Below are 25,507 nucleotides of genomic sequence, written 5' to 3'. Positions count from 1 at the left end.
CAAAGAGACATGTTGAGTTAAACCCCATCCCATAACTTCAATGGCTTATTGTAACTCTGTACTCCCTAACCTCAGATCAACTCTGTATAACATTGTGTTACATACTGTAAATCTGTCTGAACCAATCTCTGGTGTTCCCTACGCAATGAGGTCATCATGTCAGGAATAAAACTGCTTTTCTTTCCATCATGATTCAGGGGGATACCCATATGGCTATGGTCAAGGTGGTTATGGACAGGGACTGGGTATGTATGAGAGAGGAGAAGCAGGCCAGCTCAATATTGTATTCCCTTTTACATCACTCTAGCCTCTCAGAGTGACCGTTATCCAGGAAATGTAATTGGCTTGCACTTCCTGTGTCCAATGAGGCGATAGGAGCAGTGACTGTGACAGACACCAGAGCCAGGAATGAGATGTGTGTCTGAAACCCCAATGCCCACTGAGCTAGAAACACCCTCTCCAAACCAAACCGTTGAAACTCTCATTCCCCCTCAAACAACTGACATCTGGGACATTCTGTGGTTGTAGCTTTGTAACAACACAAAGCTAATAACTACCTAGTGTGTGAAATTTTAAAAATGTTCTTAGTGGAGGACTAGTCTCACCCACTAGAGGTCTGGCACGAGGCTATTGGAGAACTAACCCAGTCTCATGTTTCAGGTGCGAGGTATCCTGCTGGTGTTGGTCTGGGAGCAGGCGCAGGAGCAGGGCAAAAAGCACCCAAACCCCCAGGTAAAAACCCTGACACACAAAGCCCAGCTTTGTACTAATACTCTTACACGTTTTACTCTTACTTTTCCATATACCACCACATCTGAACAACATCATAGTGATGTTATCTTTATTTTGGAGTAGAGTTATCGTAAAAGGAGTAAGAAATGTTGATCATTGAGTCATATCAAAGCCAGACAGTGAATCCCCCCCAGGGTACAGTACTGTAGGGCAAGACAAGAAGAAACAAACACAACAGTCAGCCAGTCACTCCCAGTGGAGGCTGATTACCGTCAGAGGCAGAGTTAGTTTGTAACGGTTTTTGCAACATCAAAGTGTGACGGTTTAGAGATAGCAGCAGGACCTCTGGAGAGTCGTTCTACTCTGCCCATAACGGTACTGCGTGTGCTCTGCCAGGGGAAGTAGGACTCCGTCATTGTATACAAGATGTTCCTGCCTACAGCGTAGCCATATTCAACAACAGACCTGGGTTCAAATAGAATTTGAAATCGTTCAACTATATCTCAACTCTTCAGTAATGCTCCACTCTCTCCTGTTCAATAGGTTATGGTAACCTGGGTGCTGGTGGTGCTGGTTATAATCCAGGTGAGACTGACTGTCCTGCTGTAGTTTCTGTAGTTTACTATAGTTAACTGTGAGGTTTCGTCCTCATGTTCATAAACTGGTAAAAATGCACACACATACAGTGAGGGAAAAAAGTATTTGATCCCCTGCTGATTTTGTATGTTTGCCCACTGACAAAGACATGATCAGTCTATAATTTTAATGGTAGGTTTATTTGAACAGTGAGAGACAGAATAACAACAACAAAATCCAGAAAAACGCATGTCAAAAATGTTATAAATTGATTTGCATTTTAATGAGGGAAATAAGTATTTGACCCCTCTGCAAAACATGACTTAGTACTTGGTGGCAAAACCCTTGTTGGCAATCACAGATGTCAGACATTTCTTGTAGTTGGCCACCAGGTTTGCACACATCTCAGGAGGGATATTGTTCCACTCCTCTTTGCAGATCTTCTCCAAGTCATTAAGGTTTCGAGGCTGACGTTTGCCAACTCGAACCTTCAGCTCCCTCCACGGATTTTCTATGGGATTAAGGTCTGGAGACTGGCTAGGCCACTCCAGGACCTTAATGTGCTTCTTCTTGAGCCACTCCTTTGTTGCCTTGGCCGTGTGTTTTGGGTCATTGTCATGCTGGAATACCCATCCACGACCCATTTTCAATGCCCTGGCTGAGGGAAGGAGGTTCTCACCCAAGATTTGACGGTACATGGCCCCGTCCATCGTCCCTTTGATGCGGTGAAGTTGTCCTGTCCCCTTAGCAGAAAAACACCCCCAAAGCATAATGTTTCCACCTTCATGTTTGACGGTGGGGATGGTGTTCTTGGGGTCATAGGCAGCATTCCTCCTCCTCCAAACACGGCGAGTTGAGTTGATGCCAAAGAGATCGATTTTGGTCTCATCTGACCACAACACTTTCATCCAGTTCTCCTCTGAATCATTCAGATGTTCATTGGAAAACTTCAGACGGGCCTGTATATGTGCTTTCTTGAGCAGGGGGATCTTGCGGGCGCTGCAGGATTTCAGTCCTTCACGGCGTAGTGTGTTACCAATTGTTTTCTTGCTGACTATGGTCCCAGCTGCCTTGAGATCATTGACAAGATCCTCCCATGTAGTTCTGGGCTGATTCCTCACCGTTCTCATGATCATTGCAACTCCACGAGGTGAGATCTTGCATGGAGCCCCAGGCCGAGGGAGATTGACAGTTATTTTGTGTTTCTTCCATTTGCGAATAATCGCACCAACTGTTGTCACTTTCTCACCAAGCTGCTTGGCGATGGTCTTGTAGCCCATTCCAGCCTTGTGTAGGTCTACATCTTGTCCCTGACATCCTTGGAGAGCTCTTTGGTCTTGGCCATGGTGGAGAGTTTGGAATCTGATTGATTGATTGCTTCTGTGGACAGGTGTCTTTTATACAGGTAACAAGCTGAGATTAGGAGCACTCCCTTTAAGAGTGTGCTCCTAATCTCAGCTCGTTACCTGTATAAAAGACACCTGGGAGCCAGAAATCTTTCTGATTGAGAGGGGGTCAAATACTTATTCCCCTCATTAAAATGCAAATCAATTTATAAAATTTTTGACATGTGTTTTTCTGGATTTTGTTGTTGTTATTCTGTCTCTCACTGTTCAAATAAACCTACCATTAAAATTATAGACTGATCATTTCTTTGTCAATGGGCAAACGAACAAAATCAGCAGGGGATCAAATACTTTTTTCCCTCACTGTAGGTAGTAGGACAGTGTCACCCCACTAAGACCCACTGTCAAAGCACTGTGATGAAAAGACTTCTATGACAAGTCATGCATCGCAAGACTAGCATGGCACATATCATCTCTTCATATAGTTAGGATTATGTTAACACGTTGGCATGGTTTTGACCTATGTTCAGGATTATACTTGGAAGTGAATCACCAAGGCTGTGGAGCTTTCAGCATCTTCTCCTCTCCTCCTCTCCCTCGATGTTTGGGATGAGTGTTATCACGCTGGTCCAGCAGTGGAAAGACTGCGCTCTGCCCCAGGCCCCACGGATACTGACTAGTCAATGCCTGCAGGCTATTATCCACCAACCATTGGTCAAATATTCACTGACACTGAGAGCAGAGCACCCCACAGTACAAAATATTGCCTGTTTCACATGCTATCACATATGGTACAACTTTGGTAATACTGTATGCAAATGTTGTTTCCCAAGGATAATTCAGCACCATTAGCCTTTTGATGAATACTGTAGCTAGTATGTTTGAATAAACACACTGGCCTGGTAAATTTGCATACACAATGCATATGACCTGATACTATCTCTCAGTTCATACTGTATGTTGTAATTTGACTGGTTGTGTTCTGGGCTCAGCCATTGATTGTTGAGGAAAAAGCAATGCATAAGTTAAGTCTGAGGCCAAAGCTGCAGTAGGGTATGTAACCCTGTCTAAATGTAGACTAGTGTATACAATGTATACAGTATATACAGTGCGGGGAAAAAGTATTAGTTCCCCTGCTGATTTTGTACGTTTGCCCACTGACAAAGAAATGATCAGTCTATATTTTTAATGGTAGGTTTATTTGAACAGTGAGAGACAGAATAACAAAACAAAAAATCCAGAAAAACGCATGTCAAAAATGTTATAAATTGATTTGCATTTTAATGAGGGAAATAAGTATTTGACCCCCTCTCAATTAGAAAGCTTTCTGGCTCCCAGGTGTCTTTTATACAGGTAACGAGGGTTGTTGTGTTTGTTGTTGTTTTGTTAATTTTTGCTGTGTTACCTTTGCAGGTGCTGGTGCGGTCCCAGGTTACGGAGGTGGCTACCCACAACAACGGGGCTACCCACAGCAAGGTGGCGGCTACCCACAGCAAGCCTACCCAGGTAATGTGTATAACCTCTATCTATGAAAATCAAATGCAGTGTGTGTACAGTATGTGTACATAAACATGGGGTTGTTGTTACAGTTTCTCTTATGTATAGCTTGTGAGTGTGGGGGGGGGGGTTGGATGATGGTCATTTTCAATTTTCCAGAAAGGTTATTTTCCAGTCTGCCAATAACTGGACAAAATCATACTACGACCCCTCAGGAGCATGTTTTGTATTGTGAACCCCAAGGACCATCCTGAACACTGACTGTGCCATTTATTAGTGGCAACTACAACAGAGACAACAGCACAGAGCCAGTTACCATCTAGAGGGAGAAAGGGAAGAGGGGAAAAACAGCTCTCAGCCGTTGTAGCTTTTATAGAGAATGGGATGTTGTGACCAGGAACTATAAAGATAAAAGTAGAACAAAAAGTGCTTGTGGTTTGAAACAAATTTGATAGATTTATTGTATTTGTTAAAATTTGTTCATCTTTACTGTCCAGTGAAGATAGAGGAAGCAAGGGCATTCACTTCAGTAGTTTGAGTTCCCCTTTGTAAGCATGCCCCAATCATTCACTTACAGTAAATGTAGAAAAGTGTCGATTGGCCATAAATGTAGACTTTTGACAAACTTGACATCATTTTGCAAACTGAGTTAAATACTGAGAAATAGTCGCCAACTGTTATATCAAGGTCAAATAGGCTAGCCCGTCAACAGAACCATCAAGAGAATAGCTGTCAATTAAACCTGACCCCTTATCCGGACCACATATGCCCCTGGCGACGGGGGTTTGAGCCCTGTCTCGGCCACCCTCTGTCTTTGCCCGTACTATCTGTCTCCCTCTCTACATTTCCCGCTGAACTGTAAAAAATATATATAAAATCAAAACAGAACAAATTCAACCTGACTCAGAGCGCTGGTGGCTCTTTCACTGCCTATGTTTACCCCCTGTTTCTGCCTGGATCAGGAGGTGGACTAAAGCCGAATTGTCGACAGACAGGTAACCCAGAACGACAGAGAGACAGGCAGCCCTCAGGCCTGTTGCTTTCCTATTAGAGCTAACCTCTGGGAGAGAAAGAGAGAGGGGAACTGATCTAGAGACAATTGAAAGGAACAGCCAACTTCCTCATACCTAGTTTAGTTTCCCCTCATTAAATGAATTGATGGGGAACATTGGGTGCTCTAAACACTTAATTGGTTATGAAAATAATCATAGTTGTTTTTTGATTGAGGTGGGGTTGGGAATGTTGGTCCCTCTCTCTCTCTCTTCACTTTTACTGTAGCCTCTGTGAATCCGATAGCTCCTCTGACCATGCTTTGACCATGAAAATCAGGTATTAATGTTTTACAACCGTTGTGCAAAATATTGCACACATACACAGAAAACATCAAACACTCCTGGTAACCTCCTCAATTTATAGGTTCAAATGGAAAAGTCCCAATTCCTATTATTACTGATGATTATAGAGTTAACTTGAATTTGAATTGTCATTGACTTTTGTCTGGCAACATGTTGAGGATGTCTAGCATTATATCTGAAATTAACCTAATCTCTATTAGGGGCTTTTTTCTTTTAACATATAAATGCTGTTCATTTCCAATTTCTTACACTTGACATGATTAAAAATAATAATTTAATTCAGGATGTCTCAATCGTGTCACCACCCTTGGGAATAATTAATTGGTTTTTGGATGACTCGATGAGCTCTGCTGCATATTCCTGACAAAACAGGATACAGATGACAAATGTTATTTTTGCCATCAGTGACTGCTTTACCCTTGCAGTGTGCTTGTTTACTATTTACTATATGTTTACTATATGTCTATTAATTGTTTACTATTTGTTTACACAGACAGTATTGATACCAAAACATGGTATTTTGCTACTGCAGTATTAGTAAAAGGATGTGGTTGTTACTCTATCAGATAATGCTCAACCATAATCGTACTTTCTTGAAAAGTCTCTATGTTTTGTATTACGTACTTTCCAAAGCACGTCATCATTACATGAGGAAAATCCCCTTGTGATTATGTGATGTCTGCTGTTTCCTGATCGGATTGATAGTGTGCTTACACAGGCACTTTCCAAAAACACGGGCACTTTCCATTGGTTATGTTCTATCTATCTGACCAAGTGTGTTTTGGTTGCTGTGTGTGTTCCAATGCACAATGAAGAAATGGTCTTCAGCACTCTCACCCTCTATCTAAAAACTCTCTAATCAAAGTTGTGCTATTTTAAACATGAAACACCCTTAGCAAAAATCTTATAATTCCTTCCAAACTCCAAATCCCTTTTCTTAAATGTAAACATTGTCTGTTTACTAGGAGCATATGGAGCAGGCCAGACGGCACCACTGACTCCTCAACAAGGTACTGGTGTCTTCCTTCTTTCGCCTCTTGTAAAGTATCTGTCGTCCTACTCAGCCAAACGTTACACCACACAGTCAGTGCATGGGAGAAAATGTTGCTTGAAAAAATATGATTTTCTGTTACACCTAGTACATTTCCTATTTTATTATAATCAGTCAGTTCTTAGCGGAGGATGACATCACGTAAGATTATTTGGATGAGATTAGAATGAGAGGATGGGGATGGGGATGGGGGGGTGATAGAACAGTGAGTACTTGTCGTCAGTGCGGATGGTGTACCAACCAGTGTCTAGTAGAGTCTGATAATCTGAATTTTCCTGAGCACAGGGAAGATTACTGACGGTGGGATTATGTTTCAAAAAGCAAGGCAGGTTTTTCTCAGCTAGTTTAATAAAACCTATGACATGTCAGGATTTAGAGGATTTGATGTGCTACTCCAGTAGTGCTGTGCTGATATTGCGTGGAAATCTTTGGGATATTAACCTAATATAAATTCACAACAGTCACTGTCAGTCTGTTTTTGTAGTGCTGCGCCAGAGGATACTGGTGGGAGGAGCTATAGGAAGATAGGCTATAATAAGCCCGTCCTCCTATAGCTCCTCCCACCAGCCTCCTCTGTCAGCATATATGTTTGCTAGGAGCACACCACTGCCAGGGGAGAAAGTGCCCAGCATATGTTCTTGACTAATTGGAATCCACTTTTTAAGCTATATCTTAGCTCTTATTACTTTTAGTAGATGGTCGTAAGATTTACGCTCACATAGGTGGGAGGTGGGTTTTTATATTACCAGTTAAAACTTTCACATGTTTACACTTATCACAAGAATGGTCTCAATGGCTAATCTACATTATGCCAAATGATGTGCTATTGCCAATTATCTGAGCTAATACAGTATCATAAATTATTATGACTGGTTATTATGACTTGTCATCATGCCATCAAGTCATCAATGTAGGCCCCTTTATGGTGCATAGATCAAGTAGTATTCCCATTATATTACACACATACCGCTCATTCCTCTGAGGACAGCCTGCATCCCTACTGTAGGATACCTGCAGTTCAAATCAATATATTTGTAATAGCTGAGAATGATTAATTAACACTATTGATTTACAGCATCTGTTGCAGTCGCAGCACAAGTGAATATCAATAGCCCCTCTGTATTTAGCTTATGCGGCTAGCCAACCTGTTAGCGTTTGTTGTTAGCCAACCTGTTAGCATATGCTAACTGACTCACTAGGCTTGTTGGGGCTCTTGGCTGCTGTGGTCAAGCAACAGATGTCCATAAAGTTTACCCATCTGTGCAGCGTGGTTAGAAAAACACATTCGAGTTGCTCAGGAAATTACTTGCCAACACTGTAAAAAACAAAATAATAAGTGACCACAAAAACACCTGTGATGAACTAACTTTTTTCACAGCCAAAGCAGCCAAATATGGCCCACTCCAGGGCTTCCTTGGTGGAGCAGGAGGAGGAGGAGGCTACAGACCAGGTATGATAAAACACACACACCTCCTCTGGCATGTGACCAAAACAATTTATAAATCTGGTACCGAACCAAGTAGAAATGTATGAATCCAAACCCTCTTTCAAATGCATGCATTTAAAATATCCTCTCTTACAATGTGGTTTCTGAACAGGAGGAGTTGCTGCTGGATGCCAAAGCAAATACTGTGGAAGGCGGAAGTAGAGGATGTTCTTGAGAAGAAGTTGAACCTCAAGAAACAATGGTGCTACTGCATGATCTAGAATGTACATTTTATATGCACAAAATCCCCCATTACAGTATGTAAAGATATGTTGGACTTTATTTGACTCAAGCTATTTTTTATACAAACCCACCGACCCAGACTTTTGCACACATTTGATGTGACTTAGTGTTATTGATTGTGCCTTTATCATCACAGTGGTCATGGTGTTCATCAGCTCTTATTGACATGCCTGCGATGCTCCCCTTTTAGTAGTTACCCAGTGTTTATGTGTGCATGCTTGTGTGGGTGTGTGCCCATGTGGCTGTGTGTCTCTCTATGTACGTGTGTGCTTGCCATAGATCTGTGCGTGTTTGGGTAGATAGGAGAATGTGAAAGATTCTCCAACTATAGCAGCAACAGTTCTGTAACTGTACATCCCTCTACTGCAGTATCTCTATGTGCTTAGTGTCTGTGTGTACCAAAGTTGGAGATCTTCACATACTGACACGTCAAACTAAGGGTTGAGCTTCAAGAGGTGTGGTTGGTAAAGTGCTGATAAACTTTGGCCATGTAGCTTCAGAACTGCCTCTGACTTTTTATCATCTCTGCTGCTATTTATAGCCCTGGGTGAAATTACAGTGGCATAGCGGGTGTGTGTGCGCAAAGGTTTCACAGTCCATCTGCCATCATTAACTTTGCCAATATTTTAAGTGCCATGGTTTAAGTAGCCTATCTTCAGCCTTCTTACCTTGATTTCCACCAAACGTGAAGTATGAAGAGCAGGTGTTGCTCTGAATGTGATAAAGCTGATGACAATCAATCCAAAGGTGTTCAAAAGATTTGTAGGTGATATCTTTAGTGATATTCATATCATACATTGTGTTGGTTTGTACCAAGTCCTTTGAAACGCAGTGTGTTTCATTTTTTACAATTATTTGTATGTTTTTAGTTTTTAGCAAAGCAGGTTTTACAAAAATGTAAAAGTAAAACTGAAATCCTTCCGATACTGCTCTGGCATGTATTGTACATTATGTATGTATGAAATGAACATTTTGTTTTATTAATTATGTATCATTTTTCTGGTGTCCAAGATTAAGTGCATAGAATGTTATGCATATCTGGAATCATTCTAGTTTCACATGCAGTTATAGTTAAATTTTTGCAAATTGTCTCTCATTATTCAAGTTTCAAATGTTTCTGCTCAGAAAAGTAGGCTACCACCAGATTTGTGTAATCTAGAATAAGGCAACAACAACAAAAAACAGTAATGATGTTTGTTAAAAAAAATATGTATTTGCATAATGCATTTAATCACTGTTGAGAATTGTTATACTGTATACATAAGGGATTTTTTAATGTGTCTGTCTGTAGGCTATAGCCCCTAGTCTGTGTAAATAGTGAGAGTGAGCTCCCATTTCACTCTTTACTTGAGTTAGTTACAGTTGAATAAGACTCACTAAACATTACTGATCAAAGATTGATTTGCTCTGTTACAAAGTTACCCTACGATTTCTCTTTATGGATTGTGTGTACTGTATGTTGTAGTAATAGCCCTAGGTTATTATGACTCTCACTGGCTTCAGTTCTTGTAGCCTACTCGGTGGTGCTTTTTCTGAACTGTGTGTGAACCGCTCTGGTCAGGGGCCCACCGCCCCGTGTCTTCCGTGCGGTGGGATAGTATTCATTTTATTTAAATGAAAACAAAATAAGGAATGATGGGGTTTTGCACTTTTTCATTTTCACAACGCACATGTGACTTGTTCCCGGTAATCCCGGCATTTTATTTGCTTCAGTAAAATAACGAAATAAAATTGTTTTAATGAATACACATTTGTGCACAGGTATCAGCGTTTTTCCATCTGCACCAAAACGGCACCCAAATATCAAAATGAATCAATGGCTCAAATGTTATTCAATAACTTTTAAATGGCTGAAGGTAGGCTAGTCTTTTAATGTAACTAGCCTATTCCAGCCTGCTCTCATAGACTAGATTACTATTCTAATACAGCTATTCTGATACAGATCCTATTTCTGCGATGGGTGCACTGCGCATCGCTTCCTCTCTCTGCCCTCAGTTGCTTGTGCTTGTGCTGCGCAGACACAAATTCCAGGGATTGTTTTCGGTTGGCCAACCCATAGCTTCCTCTCCCGCAGCCTGACTTCATTAGCATCCTCTCCTCTTCGAATGAATCGCAGAATATCTTTCGAAGCAGTATCAAGCTGTGAGGGGAGTCCAGTCGGCTGCATATACACTGACAACACTACTAGACCGGTTATCTGTTCATTAGAGGCAGGCTCTCATAGAGCTCCGAGTCGGAGAGTGAATGAGGTTGATGCTGTTCTGTTGTAACTGGAAGGACGAACGTATGGGAGAGGAGGAAGGTGAGTTGAAGTTTTCGATACGCAGTTTTTATCTGAACGATGATAGCGAGTGTCTTGAAGCATGTGTCAGGGCGGGAGATGTTATTAGAGCGAGCGCAGTGCATCCTTCAGCGCTCGAGGACAGAGATGCTCCACTGAATTTACAATCAACAACACAATAGATACATTGTTTTATGGTGTTTTTGGAGGGTGAGATTTGTGACAAGTATTCTGTGAGAATGATCAATAAAGAATGTCCCTTGTGTCCTTGTTTTGCTGCAATAACCCAAGTAGGTAGTCGTTCTATTTTATTTCCGAGTAACATAAGCCCGCTGCATAATGATAACACGGCCGGGATGCTGTTTAGAAGTATAATCATTTGTGTATTTCAACTGTTAATGTTAGTTCAATCTAATTAAATAGAAATGAAATGGGATAGTGAAACCGCAGCTCTGCTCTGACCCACAACAACACAACTTCATAACTGATAGTTATACTTTCTTTTAAACAATACCTTTCCTTGGCATTCCATTCCTGTGAATCCATGACCGTGTTTAGCCTAGTTTCAATGTAACTAGTTCCACCGATACTTTAGCTAGCTCACTAGCCTGTATTGTGGAAGTTGAATATACAAAATACTGTCAATGATTTAGGGGAGGCAAGTGATATAGCCTACAATATAACATTTATGTAAAAGGATAGATAGGAAACTTGTCTATGACAGGTAACGTAGTAATATCAACGCGATAGGGCGCCTAAATATCGGATTGGATAATGTTGTTACTGGGACCTCACATAGGAGGGGTCATCGACCAGAAATTCTGTTGCAAGATCTGGTTTCCATAGTAAGATCAGCTTGAGCATTAAACTGCTCTTCCACTAATTGTCAAAGTAATGCCATTTAGAACGCGGTACAATTACCTCCCAACAGTTTTGTAGTGTATAATAATATGGTTATTAACAAGTAGGACTAGTAGGCATATTCCTACTAATGCAGGTTCACTTAACAGGTTGTTGAAATCAGATTTTGTTCAGAGATGCAACTGGAATGCAATGGAAACAAACAGTTGACTCACTGTGGCACTTGGGCCTTGCATTGTGTTACACTGACACACAGCATTACAGAGTGTTTAGCTCATATCAGCGTGACTGACCAGAACTGGAGTGTCACCCGCTATCAGAGCTGACTAAATGTGTGTGCGTCCATACAAGTGTGTGTGTGCATGCACATGCATAATGTGTGTGTGTGTGCTCTGTGTGTGTGTGTGTGTGTGTGTGTGCATGCACGTGCATATTGTGTGTGTGTGTGTGGGTGTGTGTGCCTGCCTATGTCTATGTGAGTTGTGACAGAGAGAGAGAGAGAGAGAGAGAGAGGGCATCTGACTAGTGCTGCTGACTCCATGTGTCTGTGTATCAGTTTGTGATGGACTGGAGTCTGGCCCTCTTGAGACGCAACACCAGCGGTCATCAGGGAAAGCAGATCTGTCAGAGAGAGGCTCCAGTAATGGCTGGGAGAGGGCCATTAGTGCAGAGTAGATCTGTTGGCCAATACAATCAATACAACTACTCCAGCGCTGACTTCCTAATATTGAACCACTGCAGGGTAAGGGAACCATTGCCCAGCAAATATCTTGGTTGCGTCCCAAATGGCACCCTATTCCCTTTATAGTGCACTATATTTTGGAAGTTGAATATACAAAATACTGTCAATGACTTAGGCGAGGCAAATGATATAGCCTACACCATAACATTTGTGAAAAAGAAAAGATCGACCAGAAATTCTGTTGCAAGATCTGGTTTCCATAGTAAGATCAGCTGGAGCATTGAACTGCTCTTCCACTAATTGTCAAAGTAATGCCATTTAGAACGGGGTATAATTACCTCCCAACAGTTTTGTAGTGTATAATAATATGGTTATTAACAAGTAGGACTAGTAGGCATATTCCTACTAATGCAGGTTCACTTAACAGTTGTTGAAATCAGATTTTGTTCAGAGATGCAACTGGAATGCAATGGAAACAAACAGTTGACTCACTGTGGCACTTGGGCCTTGCATTGTGTGACACTGACACACAGTATTACAGTGTTTAGCTCATGTGAACAAGACTGACTGCACCAGAACTGTCACCCTCTATCAGAATTAAGTAAATGTGTATGCGTCCATACATATGTGTGTATGTGTGTTGGCGCTGTGTGTGTGTGCATCCACGTGCATAATGTGTGTGTGTGTGTGTGTGTGTGTGTGTGTGCCTGTCTGCCTGCCTGCGTCTGTGTGGGTTGTGATAGAGAGAGGGTATTCAGACCCTTTACTCAGTACTTTGTTGAAGCGCCTTTGGCAGCGATTACAGCCTCGAGTCTTCTTGGATATGACGCTACAAGCTTGACACACCTGTATTTGGGGAGTTTCTCCCATTCTTCTCTGCAGATCGTCTCAAGCTCTGTCAGGTTGGATGGGGAGCGTCGCTGCACAGCTATTTTCCAATCTCTCCAGAGATGTTCGATCAGGTTCAAGTCCGGGCTCTGGCTGGGCCACTAAAGGACATTCAGAGACTTGTCCCGAAGCCACTCCTGCGTTGTCTTGGCTGTGTGCTTAGAGTCGTTGTCCTGTTGGAAGGAGAACCTTCGCCCCAGTCTGAGGTCCTGAGCGCTCTGGAGCAGGTTTTCATCAAGGATCTCTCTGTACTTTGCCTTTTGGCAAACTCCAAGCGGGCTGTCATGTGCCTTTTACAGAGGAGTGTCTGGCCACTCTACCATAAAGGCCTGATTGGTGGAGGGCTGCAGAGATGGTTGTCCTTCTGGAAGGTTCTCCCATCTTCACAGAGGAACTCTGGAGCCCTGTCAGAGTGACCGTTGGGTTCTTGGTCACCTCCCTGACCAAGGTTCTTCTCCCCCGATTGCTCAGTTTGGCCAGGCGGCCAGCTCTAGGAAGAGTCTTGGTGGTTCCAAACTTCTTCCATTTAGGAATGATGGAGGCCACTGTGTTCTTGGGAACCTTCAATGCTGCAGAAATGCTTTGGTACCCTTGCCCAGATCTGTGTCTCGACACAATCCTGTCTCGGAGCTCTACGGACAATTCCTTCGACCTCATGGCTTGGTTTTTGCTCTGACATGCACTATCAACTGTGGGACCTTATATAGACAGGTGTGTGCCTTTCCAAATCATGTCCAATCAATTGAATTTACCACAGGTGGACTCCAATCAAGTTGTAGAAACATCTCAAGGATGATCAATGGAAACGTGATGCACCTGAGCTCAATTTCGAGTCTCATAGCAAAGGGTCTGAATACTTATGTAAATAAGGTATTTCTGTTTTATGGGGTATTGTGTGTAGATTGATGAGGAAAAACTGTATTTAATCCATTTTAGAATAAGGCTGTAACGTAACAAAATGTGGAAAAAGTCAAGGGGTCTGAATACTTACCGAATGCACTGTATATGAGCCATGCAAATCGTGAAGCTAGCGCACATGTTGTCCTTTGATCTGTCCACTGACTGTGTGTGTGTGTGTGTCATGTATTACAGCTGGCAGAAGTTTGCCCGTGTGTGCGGGATGCAGACAACGGATCTATGATGAACAGTATCTCCAGGCACTCAACACTGACTGGCACACCGTATGCTTCAGGTGAGTGCTGCTTAAACAGTGTGTCCTCTCACTGATCAGTCAGTCTCTTCTCCTGTCAATCTTCTGACTGATATCTGATATCAATGCTACTTGTCTTATTCATAATGACCAGTTTTGGATTCGTTTTTTGACAGAGACATTAGATCTCTGTTTTTTCAGGTGACATTATTGCTCTACATACAGTGGGGAAAAAAGTATTTAGTCAGCCACCAATTGTGCAAGTTCTCCCACTTAAAAAGATGAGAGAGGCCTGTAATTTTCATCATAGGTACACGTCAACTATGACAGACAAAATGAGAAAAAAATATTCAGAAAATCACATTGTAGGATTTTTAATGAATTTATTTGCAAATTATGGTGGAAAATAAGTATTTGGTCAATAACAAAAGTTTCTCAATACTTTGTTATATACCCTTTGTTGGCAATGACACAGGTCAAACGTTTTCTGTAAGTCTTCACAAGGTTTTCACAAACTGTTGCTGGTATTTTGGCCCATTCCTCCATGCAGATCTCCTCTAGAGCAGTGATGTTTTGGGGCTATCGCTGGGCAACACAGACTTTCAACTCCCTCCAAAGGTTTTCTATGGGGTTGAGATCTGGAGACTGGCTAGGCCACTCCAGGACCTTGAAATGCTTCTTACGAAGCCACTCCTTCGTTGCCCGGGCGGTGTGTTTGGGATCATTGTCATGCTGAAAGACCCAGCCACGTTTCATCTTCAATGCCCTTGCTGATGGAAGGAGGTTTTCACTCAAAATGTCATGATACATGGCCCCATTCATTCTTTCCTTTACACGGATCAGTCGTCCTGGTCCCTTTGCAGAAAAACAGCCCCAAAGCATGATGTTTCCACCCCCATGCTTCACAGTAGGTATGGTGTTCTTTGGATGCAACTCAGCATTCTTTGTCCTCCAAACACGACTAAGTTGAGTTTTTACCAAAAAGTTATATTTTGGTTTCATCTGACCATATGACATTCTCCCAATCCTCTTCTGGATCATCCAAATGAACTCTACCAAACTTCAGACGGGCCTGGACATGTACTGGCTTAAGCAGGGGGACACGTCTGGCACTGCAGGATTTGAGTCCCTGGCGTCGTAGTGTGTTACTGATGGTAGGCTTTGTTACTTTGGTCCCAGCTCTCTGCAGGTTATTCACTAGGTCCCCCCGTGTGGTTCTGGGATTTTTGCTCACCGTTCTTGTGATCATTTTGTCCCCACGGGGTGAGATCTTGCGTGGAGCCCCAGATCGAGGGAGATTATCAGTGGTCTTGTATGTCTTCCATTTCCTAATAATTGCTCCCACAGTTGATTTCTTCAAACCAAGCTGCTTACCTATTGCAGATTCAGTCTTCCCAGCCAGGTGCAGGTCTACAATTTTGTTTCTGGTGTCCTTTGACAGCTCTTTGGTCTTGGCCATAGTGGAGTTTGGAGTGTGACTGTTTGAGGTTGTGGACAGGTGTCTTTTATACTGATAACAAGTTCAAACAGGTGCCATTAATACAGGTAACGAGTGGAGGACAGAGGAGCCTCTTAAAGAAGAAGTTACAGGTCTGTGAGAGCCAGAAATCTTGCTTGTTTGTAGGTGACCAAATACTTATTTTCCACCATAATTTGCAAATAAATTCATTAAAAATCCTACAATGTGATTTTCTATATATTTTTTTCTCAATTTGTCTGTCATAGTTGACGTGTACCTATGATGAAAATTACAGGCCTCTCTCATCTTTTTAAGTGGGAGAACATGCACAATTGGTGGCTGACTAAATAATTTTTTCCCACACTGTATGTAGAGCAATAATGTCACCTGAAAAAACAGAGATCTAATATCTCTGTCAAAAAACGAATCCAAATCCTTCATAACTGACTACATTAGTAGGTTATGTGCATGATTCTACTGCAATGGCACTTTCTAGCATTCCAGTACTAACTAAACACACACTCCTGATTCTTCCTCAGATAATTACCTAGACTTTTCCTGATTAACGGTGTATTCCAGTCAACCACACCTGTATGATGTCTCTCCTTGCGGGCTTGCTTGGAATGCTTATTGAGCCAATCACAATATTGAACACAGTCAGAACATGTGATTCTGGTACCATCAAATATCTCTTACACTGCTAGGGAGTGCTAGCTATCGAGCGTGTTGTTATAAGTGTCTGTAACATTACAGTGCGTCAATGTGAACTTCAAGGTGGGCTTTGAACCTGTTTGCTTGCAGTTTTCTACCTATTTTAACCTCCCCCTTTAAACGACCCCTTTTTAAGACCTTGTACGTTTTTTATTTGTTTATTTAAAGTGGAACTGACAGCATTGTAGCTAAATGAAATCTCTTCGAATTTTTGGGAATTACGTATACTAAAGCATTTGTGTAAATTCCATAACAATATAGACTGGGAAAGTGGCCGCGCGTTTGGACAATTAGTAGACATTGCAGTAAATAAAACCTAATAAAAACATCTGTCTCATCCAGGACCGGAGTCTACGCAGACCGGTGCGCCATAGCCAATCAGAGGGGCAGTAGGCCTATATGCAAACAAGCCATTTGCCACAAGGGCCTGCCATCATTCACTTTGAACTGGACTGTGTTTTTACAGGCAGTTGCAACAGCGCGACTTTAGATCATTAGGACGCATTCGGCAAAAGCCACAAATTACATTTGTATGGATTTCTGTAAATATGTAGCTAAATACCACAGGAGTGTCACACCCTGATCTGTTTGACCTGTCTTGTGCTTGTCTTCACCCCCCACCAGGTGTCTCTCATTTGTCTCCATTATCAATCAATCAATCAATCAATCAAATGTATTTATAAAGCCCTTTTTACATCAGCAGATGTCACAAAGTGCTATACAGAAACCCAGCCTAAAACCCCAAACAGCAAGCAATGCAGATGTAGAAGCATTATCCCCTGTGTATTTATACCGGTGTTTTCTGTTTGTCTGTCGCCAGTTCGTCTTGTCTCGTCAAGCCTACCAGCGTTTTTTCCGTGCTCCTGTTTGTCCAGTCCCTGTTTTCTAGTCCTCCCGGTTCCGACCATTTCTGCCTGCCCTGACCCTGACCCCGACCCCGCCTGCCATACCATTCTGCCTGCCCTGACCCTGACCCCACCTGCCATACCATTCTGCCTGCCCTGACCTCGAGCCTGCCTGCCATTCTGTACCTAACTGACTCTGACCTGGTTTACAAACTTCTGCCTGTCCTCGACCTGCCTCTTGCCTGCCCCTTGTCTATTAATAAATACCAGAGACTCAAACCATCTGCCTCCTGCGTCTGCATCTGGGTCTCATCCTGTGTCGTTATAGGGAGTCCTCATACATTTAGGAACTTTACATGTGTATTGATCAAACAACCATAAAAAGGTAGGCTATCTTTCTCTATATGCACATCAACAACAACAAGATCAACAACTAATGCTATCCAGAGCAAGATTAGCTCAAATCTAACGAAGGAACATTAGATAAACCCTCTCAAACTTTTTCAGCTAGTTGGCCGTCAAAATTGCACTGATAAACGATGGGGAATAGCCTGCTCGTCCTTCTGCAGCTTGCCTGCCAATGCATGCGTTGTCCCAACCAAGCACCCAAGCTAACTGGCTAAAGTTGGCTAGCTTGCTAGTTAGCTACTTCCAGACACAAATGAGAGAACAACTGACCATTTTACTCGCCCTAGCAGAGCTGGTTAGGCATGTTATATAGAGCGTTCGTGACCAATGTTCCCTAAAAAAGAATTCAGCACTGAGCAAATTTCAGGTCTGCTGAGCGCAAACTTGAACGTTGTGAAAATTCTGTGCAACTTCCAGTGAGCGTTTACTGTGAGCACTGAGGCTGTACCCGCTTTAAGTTACAGTTTTAACAGTGGCCCAGTAGGCTACTGTGGCTATTTGATCATAATGCAGACCTACCAGATTGGCCTACCATCAAAAACAATGTAGAAAATGCATCCCATAACATTTTAACATGGAAATAGCTGGTCTATTATTCAGCCTACAGTAGCAGCCAATGTGTGGTGTTCAATATAGACCTACATTCCATGAGACTTTGAAAAAAAAAATGCAGGGCTTGACATTAACCTGTTTATCCACTTGTCCTTCAGACAAGGAGGTGACTGAAAATGTTGTGTTGTTTGATGCAAAAAAACACTTTACTAAATAAAATGCATTATTATTCCCATAACATTATTACAGAGAATCAGACAAATTATGCTACCATCTGCCTATTTGCTACTTAGCTTATTTAAGACTGTCTCAAAATACAACACTGCCCCTTTAAGACAAAAAAAAAAGCTCATTACCTGACTCGCTTTTCAAAGATGTCTGGAAATGTATACGTTTTGTGCTCTTGTAGGAAGCAATCACTCCCCTATTTCTGACTACAAATTATGTAAAACTTGGCTAATAACTCACTAACTAGCAAAGGATATGAACAGAATGTGCACACGTGGCTACATGCAGCTCTCTTGCATAGTTCATTTTGTTTCGGTATGTTGCATTGAAAGTGGCTAATATTGCGTTGATTCGATCACAATTGCCACAGTAAAGGGAAATGTTGATAGTGTTAACAGGGAAAGCTCTAGAACAGTGGTCACCAACCTTTTCTGAGTCAAGATCACTTTGAGTCAAAATGCAAGCCGAGATATACCGCTCAGATCTTTTTTAAACATGACTTGTAAGCCTATGCAACATGAACCAATTAAAAACAGTACTGTAGCAATGAGGTTTGTGCAGTAAGCTATAGGCCCAATACATGATCACCACATATTGGCTTTGCTTGAATTGCCCTGCCAATGCATTGTTGTTCGGGCCATTCAAAAAATAAAATATTTCAACATTTGAGGTAGGCTATATGATCACACCGGTAATAGATCCATTGTTGTATTACTTGTGAGGCACAGCTGAGTGAGCATACATTTACATTATTTGCTTTTTATTTTACTGGGATGATAGTTCCTGCATCTGATGGTCAGTCTCAGCGGAGGGAGAGAACAGCAGACTGAGGGTCCGCCTCTCAACATCCCTCCTGCTCTCCCTTTCCTCCACTGACACTGACCAAAAAGGGACACGGTGTCACGCCCTGACACAGGGGACTCTTATATGTTGAGTCAGGGTGTGTATGTTCCTTGTTGTGTTTATCCATGTTGTACATTCTAGTATGTGTAGATCTATGTTGGCCGGTGTGGTTCCCAATCAGAGGCACCTGTCGCTCGTTGTCTCTGATTGGGGACCATACTTAGGCAGCCATTTGGCACTAGTTAGTTGTGGGATCTTGTTCCGTGTAAGGTATGTTTTGTGTTCTATCTTGGACTTCACGTTTCGTTTGTTGTTTTTGTCGTTGTGTTTAATATTGAATAAACATGTACGCATATCACGCTGCGCCTTGGTCCGTCCCGTCTATAAACGAACGTGACACACGGTCTTCCAGCTGATGGTAAAACTCGAGTTGCACCGCATTATTTCTGCCTCATGCACAAATTCATGTTGTTACTCATATGAACAGAGAACGTGAACTATTTCTCGATATTAAAATAGAACCAAGCCGCTAATGATAACAACAATGCAAGCCTATAGCTACACTTTCCTACTCATTCATTACTGCTGCAGTGCTTGTTGTAGCTCTGAAGGGAAATAGGAAGAATGCGCATTCTATATCTTATAAAAATGTTGAATACAAAGTGTTGACAGTGCTGAGTAAGAACTTAAACATGAACTCACTCATAAAAACAGCATCTCTCTAGTCATGGTTTTAAACGTTTAGAAATCTCACAGTATCAACTTTGCTGTAGCTTTCTTTTATGCCTGCTACGTTACTGCTGACGCGGTCATCTGAGCCATCTGATTGGCCAGCGGTAGGCCTATAGTGCACTTGATTTGATCTCTGGGCCCGCTGGGAAGGCAGAGTTTGTACCTTCAGACACATGAAATGGTTCAAAATGGCAACAGTTCGCCTGGCCGGCGCTCAGGGCAGCTGAATCGGGTGCACCTACCGCCAACAGCCCGGGACGAATACAAGAAAATAGGAACATTGTTGGGTTTTTTACATAAATGTTTGGCGATCGACTAGGAATGCCTTGGAGATCAACCAGTCGCGATCGACCGGTTGGTGACCACTGCCCTAGAAAGTTGAGTGAAGTTTAATCTTGTGCTTCTGTCTGTGGGCCGATATTTCTGTGCGGCGGCTGTCTCGGGGCTACTGCGTGTGCGGGCAGCTTAGAGGGAACCGTGTTCATGACTAACTATAACTTTTTTTGCCTATGTTTACTGACTTGTCATATTCAGCGTTCATAAATTCATCAGTTATTCTGCGCTCTGGCACACTCAGTCAATAGTGCTCTGAAATCGGAGTAGATAGCTAGCCAGAGTGAATTTGCAAACGCAAGAGATATGCTAACTGGATAACAGTCGTTCAGCATAGCTAGCTAGAAATGCGATTCACATTTCTTGCTAGCTAACCAAATGACACGTGTAGGGCTGTGGCGGTCACAAAATGTTGTCAGCCGGTGATTGTCAAGCAAATAACTGTCGGTCTCACGGTAATTTACTGTTAATTAACATAACACATTTAGCATCTCCTGGCTACCACACATAGCCTACAAGCCATTTTAAAAAGTGTAATACATCTGTGTAATATAGCCTATACCTTCACAATAAATCCATTAATTATTTTAGACAGGTCTAAAGAAGCATGATATGAAGAAAATGTAGTCTATTTCAGAAGAAAAGAATAGCATACTCTGCGTTGTCCTTATGTTAGGTCCTGATGTGGCAATGACAAATGGCTGTGGGCTGCACTAGTTCATTTAGCAGACAAGATTTGCTTATAATTCCGTGGCATTATTTTATATTATTTTATAGTTTGAAGAATACAATTGAACAAAGCTGAATAAAATATAAAATATGTATCCAAACGATTTGCGGCTATTCTGTGATGAGCGGTTAACAAAGAAATAGGTACTCCTATATGCTTAATTTAGAGTTATTAATAACTTTAGTTGTTCTACAAACGTTGGGCTATATGTTTAGATTTTTTATACATTGTAAGGTTGCATGATGAGACTAATGATGATTTGAAAAAAGTTGTTTGAAAGGCATGAGCTCTGCTTTGTTTTTTTGCGCAGGCTGTACACACTCCAATAGCCTCTCATTCACAATTTGACAAGCACTTGATAATGCCTCGAATTTCACGGCGGCATCCCCTTTGTGGCCGTAATGCACCCTAAAAAAATCAATGCCTTTTGCGGCCCGGAGTGCTGCGTTGTGCCCTTCTCCCTGAGTGTGCTGCGCACAGCTCTCCGTCACATGATCGGGTCTTTCTCACAGGCTACAAGTGAAGACAGACACATCCGAGACGCAACTGCGAGCATCCTTATCCAATTCCGAGGTGCATATTGAAGATATTGGAAGAACTGTCCACATTTACTTTTCGTCAGCCAACAAGATGAGTAGGCCTAACGAACAGCAAAAGCACTAGCCTATGTCAATCTACTATCCCCCATAGTACAAAAGTCGATCTATTCTATTCTGTGCAATAAATAAATATTCCAAACATAGTCTGGGACAGTTGTGGGATGCGATAGATCCCAAATTAATACAACTAGCATCAAAAAAACCTTTTTTATGCAATGTGGCTGACGGAACAGATCAGAACGTTTAGCTTAAAATGTTGATAAACTATTAGGCTATTTCTTCACATTATAAGCTCAGCAATGCGCACATGGTAGTAGGCTATAAGCGCGAATGTTCCATTAGCGGAAAACACCATTATCAAAAGTGACCGCAAATGCAATTATACATATAATGCTTTTATTATAAAGGTGCATTTTTATGGTGAAAATGATCTTCCCCAAACTTGAAACTCAAGCGCTGCTTATATATACCAGTTAGGCTCTACACCTCTTGTAAAGTGGAGTAATGTGCTTAATTTTAAGAAGTTATTTGGCCACTTTAGTTGTGATACAAACCTTATTAAAACATATAGGCCTATGGGCTAGGCTACATGTGTGATGAGTGATTTCGAAGGAGTCAGGCGCAGGAGGGTAAATCACAGAATAACAGGATTTATTCAGAAACACTGAGTTACGCAGTAATGCTTCAAAACACTAGTGCGCAAAACAGGCGCACCGGAAACAACAAGGCACACGGGGAATATTCCCGGCGATACAAAATACAAGGAGCTCCACTGAGCTTCTCTCTCCTCCACAATAAACAATCACACACAAAGACAAGGGGGCAGAGGGAACACTTATACAGGTACTGATGAGAGGATATGAACCAGGTGTGTGTAATAAACAAGGCAAAACAAATGGAATGATGAGATGAGGAGCGGCAGTGGCTAGAAGGCCGGTGACGACGAACGCCGACGCCTGCCTGAACAAGGAGAGGAGGCAGCTTCGAAGGAAGTCGTGAAAACATGACGTGTGCGACTATGATTCGAACAAGTCGCAAAAAAAAGGCATTGTTTCTTATGCTGGGCATCATTCACAAGTGATAATATATAATTCACAAGTGATAGACTAATATTGTCACCCATCAGACTATTCTTGATTTAATCTTGTCTTTACATATACTAAATAATATGTGTGACATTTGTTTTGATTTAAAATCGACCATTATCCTGCACCTGTATCGAAACAGGGGCAGCGGGAAAAAATACATGTCATCTATGCACTTAGAGGGACAATAGAGTGCTGAGTACCAGGCGGTTAGCAAGGTTGGTAGGCTACTAATGACCAGCAGCAGCATCAGAGCTTGGAGAAGTCTAATTACTGTGACTAAAAGGTCATGTGGAATTTGACTGCCTTTATGACTCGTGACAGCCGGCGTGGCGGTAATACGGTCACCACAACAGCCCTAGACACGTGCATCTCTAGCTGTGTAGCCACTGAGAAAATGATACGAGGGGAAAAAGTAAGTCACTAACCCACTCCTCCAATGACATGACATCCTCCTAGCAGCTAGCTAGCTAACGTTAGGCTCTGTGTTTTTACAGTTGAAGTCGGAAGTTTACATACACTTAGGTTGGAGTCATTAAAACCCATTTTTCAACCACTCCACAAATGTCTTTTTAACAAACTATAGTTTTGGCAAGTCGGTTAGGACATCTACTTTGTGCATGACACAAGTAATTTTTCCAACAATTGTTTACAGACAGATTATTTCACTTATAATTCACTGTATCACAATTCCAGTGGGTCAGAAGTTTACAAACACTAAGTTGGCTGTGCCTTTAAACTGCTTGGAAAATTCCAGAAAAGGATGTCATGGCTTTAGAAGCTTCTGATAGGCTAATGGACATCATTTGAGTCAATTGGAGGTGTACCTGTGGATGTATTTCAAGGCCTACCTTCAAACTCAGTGCCTCTTTGCTTGACATCATGGGGAAATCAAAAGAAATCAGCCAAGACCTCAGAAAGAATGTGTAGACCTCCACAATTTCAAAACGCCTGAAGGTACCACATTCATCTGTACAAACAATAGTACGCAATTATAAACACCATGGGACCACGCAGCCGTCATATCGCTCAGGAAGGAGACGCGTTCTGTCTCCTAGAAATGAATGTACTTTGGTGCGAAAAGTGCAAATCAATCCCAGAACAACAGCAAAGGACCTTGTGAAGATGCTGGAGGAAACAGGTACAAAAGTATCTATATCCACAGTAAAACGAGTCCTATATCGACATAACCTGAAAGGCCGCTCAGCAAGGAAGAAGCCACTGCTCCAAAACCACCATAAAAAAGCCAGACTACGGTTTGCAACTGCACATGGGGACAAAGATCGTACTTTTTGGAGACATGTCCTCTGGTCTGATGAAACAAAAATATAACTGTTTGGCCATAATGACCATCGTTATGTTTGGAGGAAAAAGGGGAACGCTTGCAAGCCAAAGAACACCATCCCAACCATGAAGCACGGGGGTGGCAGCATCATGCTGTGGGGGTGCTTTGCTGCAGGAGGGACTGGTGCACTTCACAAAATAGATGGCATCATGAGGAAGGAAAATGATGTGTATACAGTGGGGGAAAAAGTATTTAGTCAGCCACCAATTGTGCAAGTTCTCCCACTTAAAAAGATGAGAGAGGCCTGTAATTTTCATCATAGGTACACGTCAACTATGACAGACAAAATGAGAAAAAATATTCCAGAAAATCACATTGTAGGATTTTTTATGAATTTATTTGCAAATTATGGTGGAAAATAAGTATTTGGTCAATATCAAAAGTTTCTCAATACTTTGTTATATACCCTTTGTTGGCAATGACACAGGTCAAACGTTTTCTGTAAGTCTTCACAAGGTTTTCACACACTGTTGCTGGTATTTTGGCCCATTCCTCCATGTAGATCTCCTCTAGAGCAGTGATGTTTTGGGGCTGTCGCTGGGCAACACGGACTTTCAACTCCCTCCAATGATTTTCTATGGGGTTGAGATCTGGAGACTGGCTAGGCCACTCCAGGACCTTGAAATGCTTCTTACGAAGCCACTCCTTCGTTGCCCGGGCGGTGTGTTTGGGATCATTGTCATGCTGAAAGACCCAGCCACGTTTCATCTTCAATGCCCTTGCTGATGGAAGGAGTTTTTCACTCAAAATCTCACGATACATGGCCCCATTCATTCTTTCCTTTACACGGTTCAGTCGTCCTGGTCCCTTTGCAGAAAAACAGCCCCAAAGCATGATGTTTCCACCCCCATGCTTCACAGTAGGTATGGTGTTCTTTGGATGCAACTCAGCATTCTTTGTCCTCCAAACACGACGAGTTGAGTTTTTACCAAAAAGTTATATTTTGGTTTCATCTGACCATATAACATTCTCATTAATCCTCTTCTGGATCATCCAAATGCACTCTAGCAAACTTCAGACGGGCCTGGACATGTACTGGCTTAAGCAGGGGGACACGTCTGGCACTGCAGGATTTGAGTCCCTGGCGGCGTAGTGTGTTACTGATGGTAGGCTTTGTTACTTTGGTCCCAGCTCTCTGCAGGTCATTCACTAGGTCCCCCTGTGTGGTTCTGGGATTTTTGCTCACCGTTCTTGTGATCATTTTGACCCCACAGGGTGAGATCTTGAGTGGAGCCCCAGATCGAGGGAGATTATCAGTGGTCTTGTATGTCTTCCATTTCCTAATAATTGCTCCCACAGTTGATTTCTTCAAACCAAGCTGCTTACCTATTGCAGATTCAGTCTTCCCAGCCTGGTGCAGGTCAACAATTTTGTTTCTGGTGTCCTTTGACAGCTCTTTGGTCTTGGCCATAGTGGAGTTTGGAGTGTGACTGTTTGAGGTTGTGGACAGGTGTCTTTTATACTGATAACAAGTTCAAACAGGTGCCAT

At 42.2% G+C, this 25,507-nt stretch overlaps 2 protein-coding genes across 2 annotated transcripts in view; both read left to right on the top strand.

Moving 5' to 3' along the window:
* LOC121567915 (elastin) overlaps window positions 1-10,034 on the top strand; it is an 82,763-nt gene extending 72,729 nt beyond the window's left edge. Inside the window, exons 51-58 of the mRNA XM_041878303.2 lie at window positions 198-245; window positions 661-732; window positions 1,276-1,317; window positions 4,068-4,160; window positions 5,114-5,146; window positions 6,472-6,516; window positions 7,936-8,007; window positions 8,156-10,034. Coding sequence (XP_041734237.2) covers window positions 198-245; window positions 661-732; window positions 1,276-1,317; window positions 4,068-4,160; window positions 5,114-5,146; window positions 6,472-6,516; window positions 7,936-8,007; window positions 8,156-8,205 — 455 coding nt within the window. The 3' untranslated portion in view covers window positions 8,206-10,034. The remainder of the gene's footprint in view (window positions 1-197; window positions 246-660; window positions 733-1,275; window positions 1,318-4,067; window positions 4,161-5,113; window positions 5,147-6,471; window positions 6,517-7,935; window positions 8,008-8,155) is intronic.
* Window positions 10,035-10,360: 326 nt separating this feature from the next.
* Window positions 10,361-25,507, top strand: part of LOC121567914 (LIM domain kinase 1-like) — a 96,605-nt gene continuing 81,458 nt past the window's right edge. The window contains exons 1-2 of the mRNA XM_041878298.1: window positions 10,361-10,588; window positions 14,091-14,190. Coding sequence (XP_041734232.1) covers window positions 10,531-10,588; window positions 14,091-14,190 — 158 coding nt within the window. The 5' untranslated portion in view covers window positions 10,361-10,530. The remainder of the gene's footprint in view (window positions 10,589-14,090; window positions 14,191-25,507) is intronic.

Source organism: Coregonus clupeaformis, chromosome 6 (genome assembly GCF_020615455.1).
Source record: "Coregonus clupeaformis isolate EN_2021a chromosome 6, ASM2061545v1, whole genome shotgun sequence".
NCBI classification, from domain to species: Eukaryota; Metazoa; Chordata; class Actinopteri; order Salmoniformes; family Salmonidae; genus Coregonus; species Coregonus clupeaformis.
Note: the sequence above shows the minus strand (reverse complement) of the source record. Positions and strands in the feature narration are given on the sequence as shown.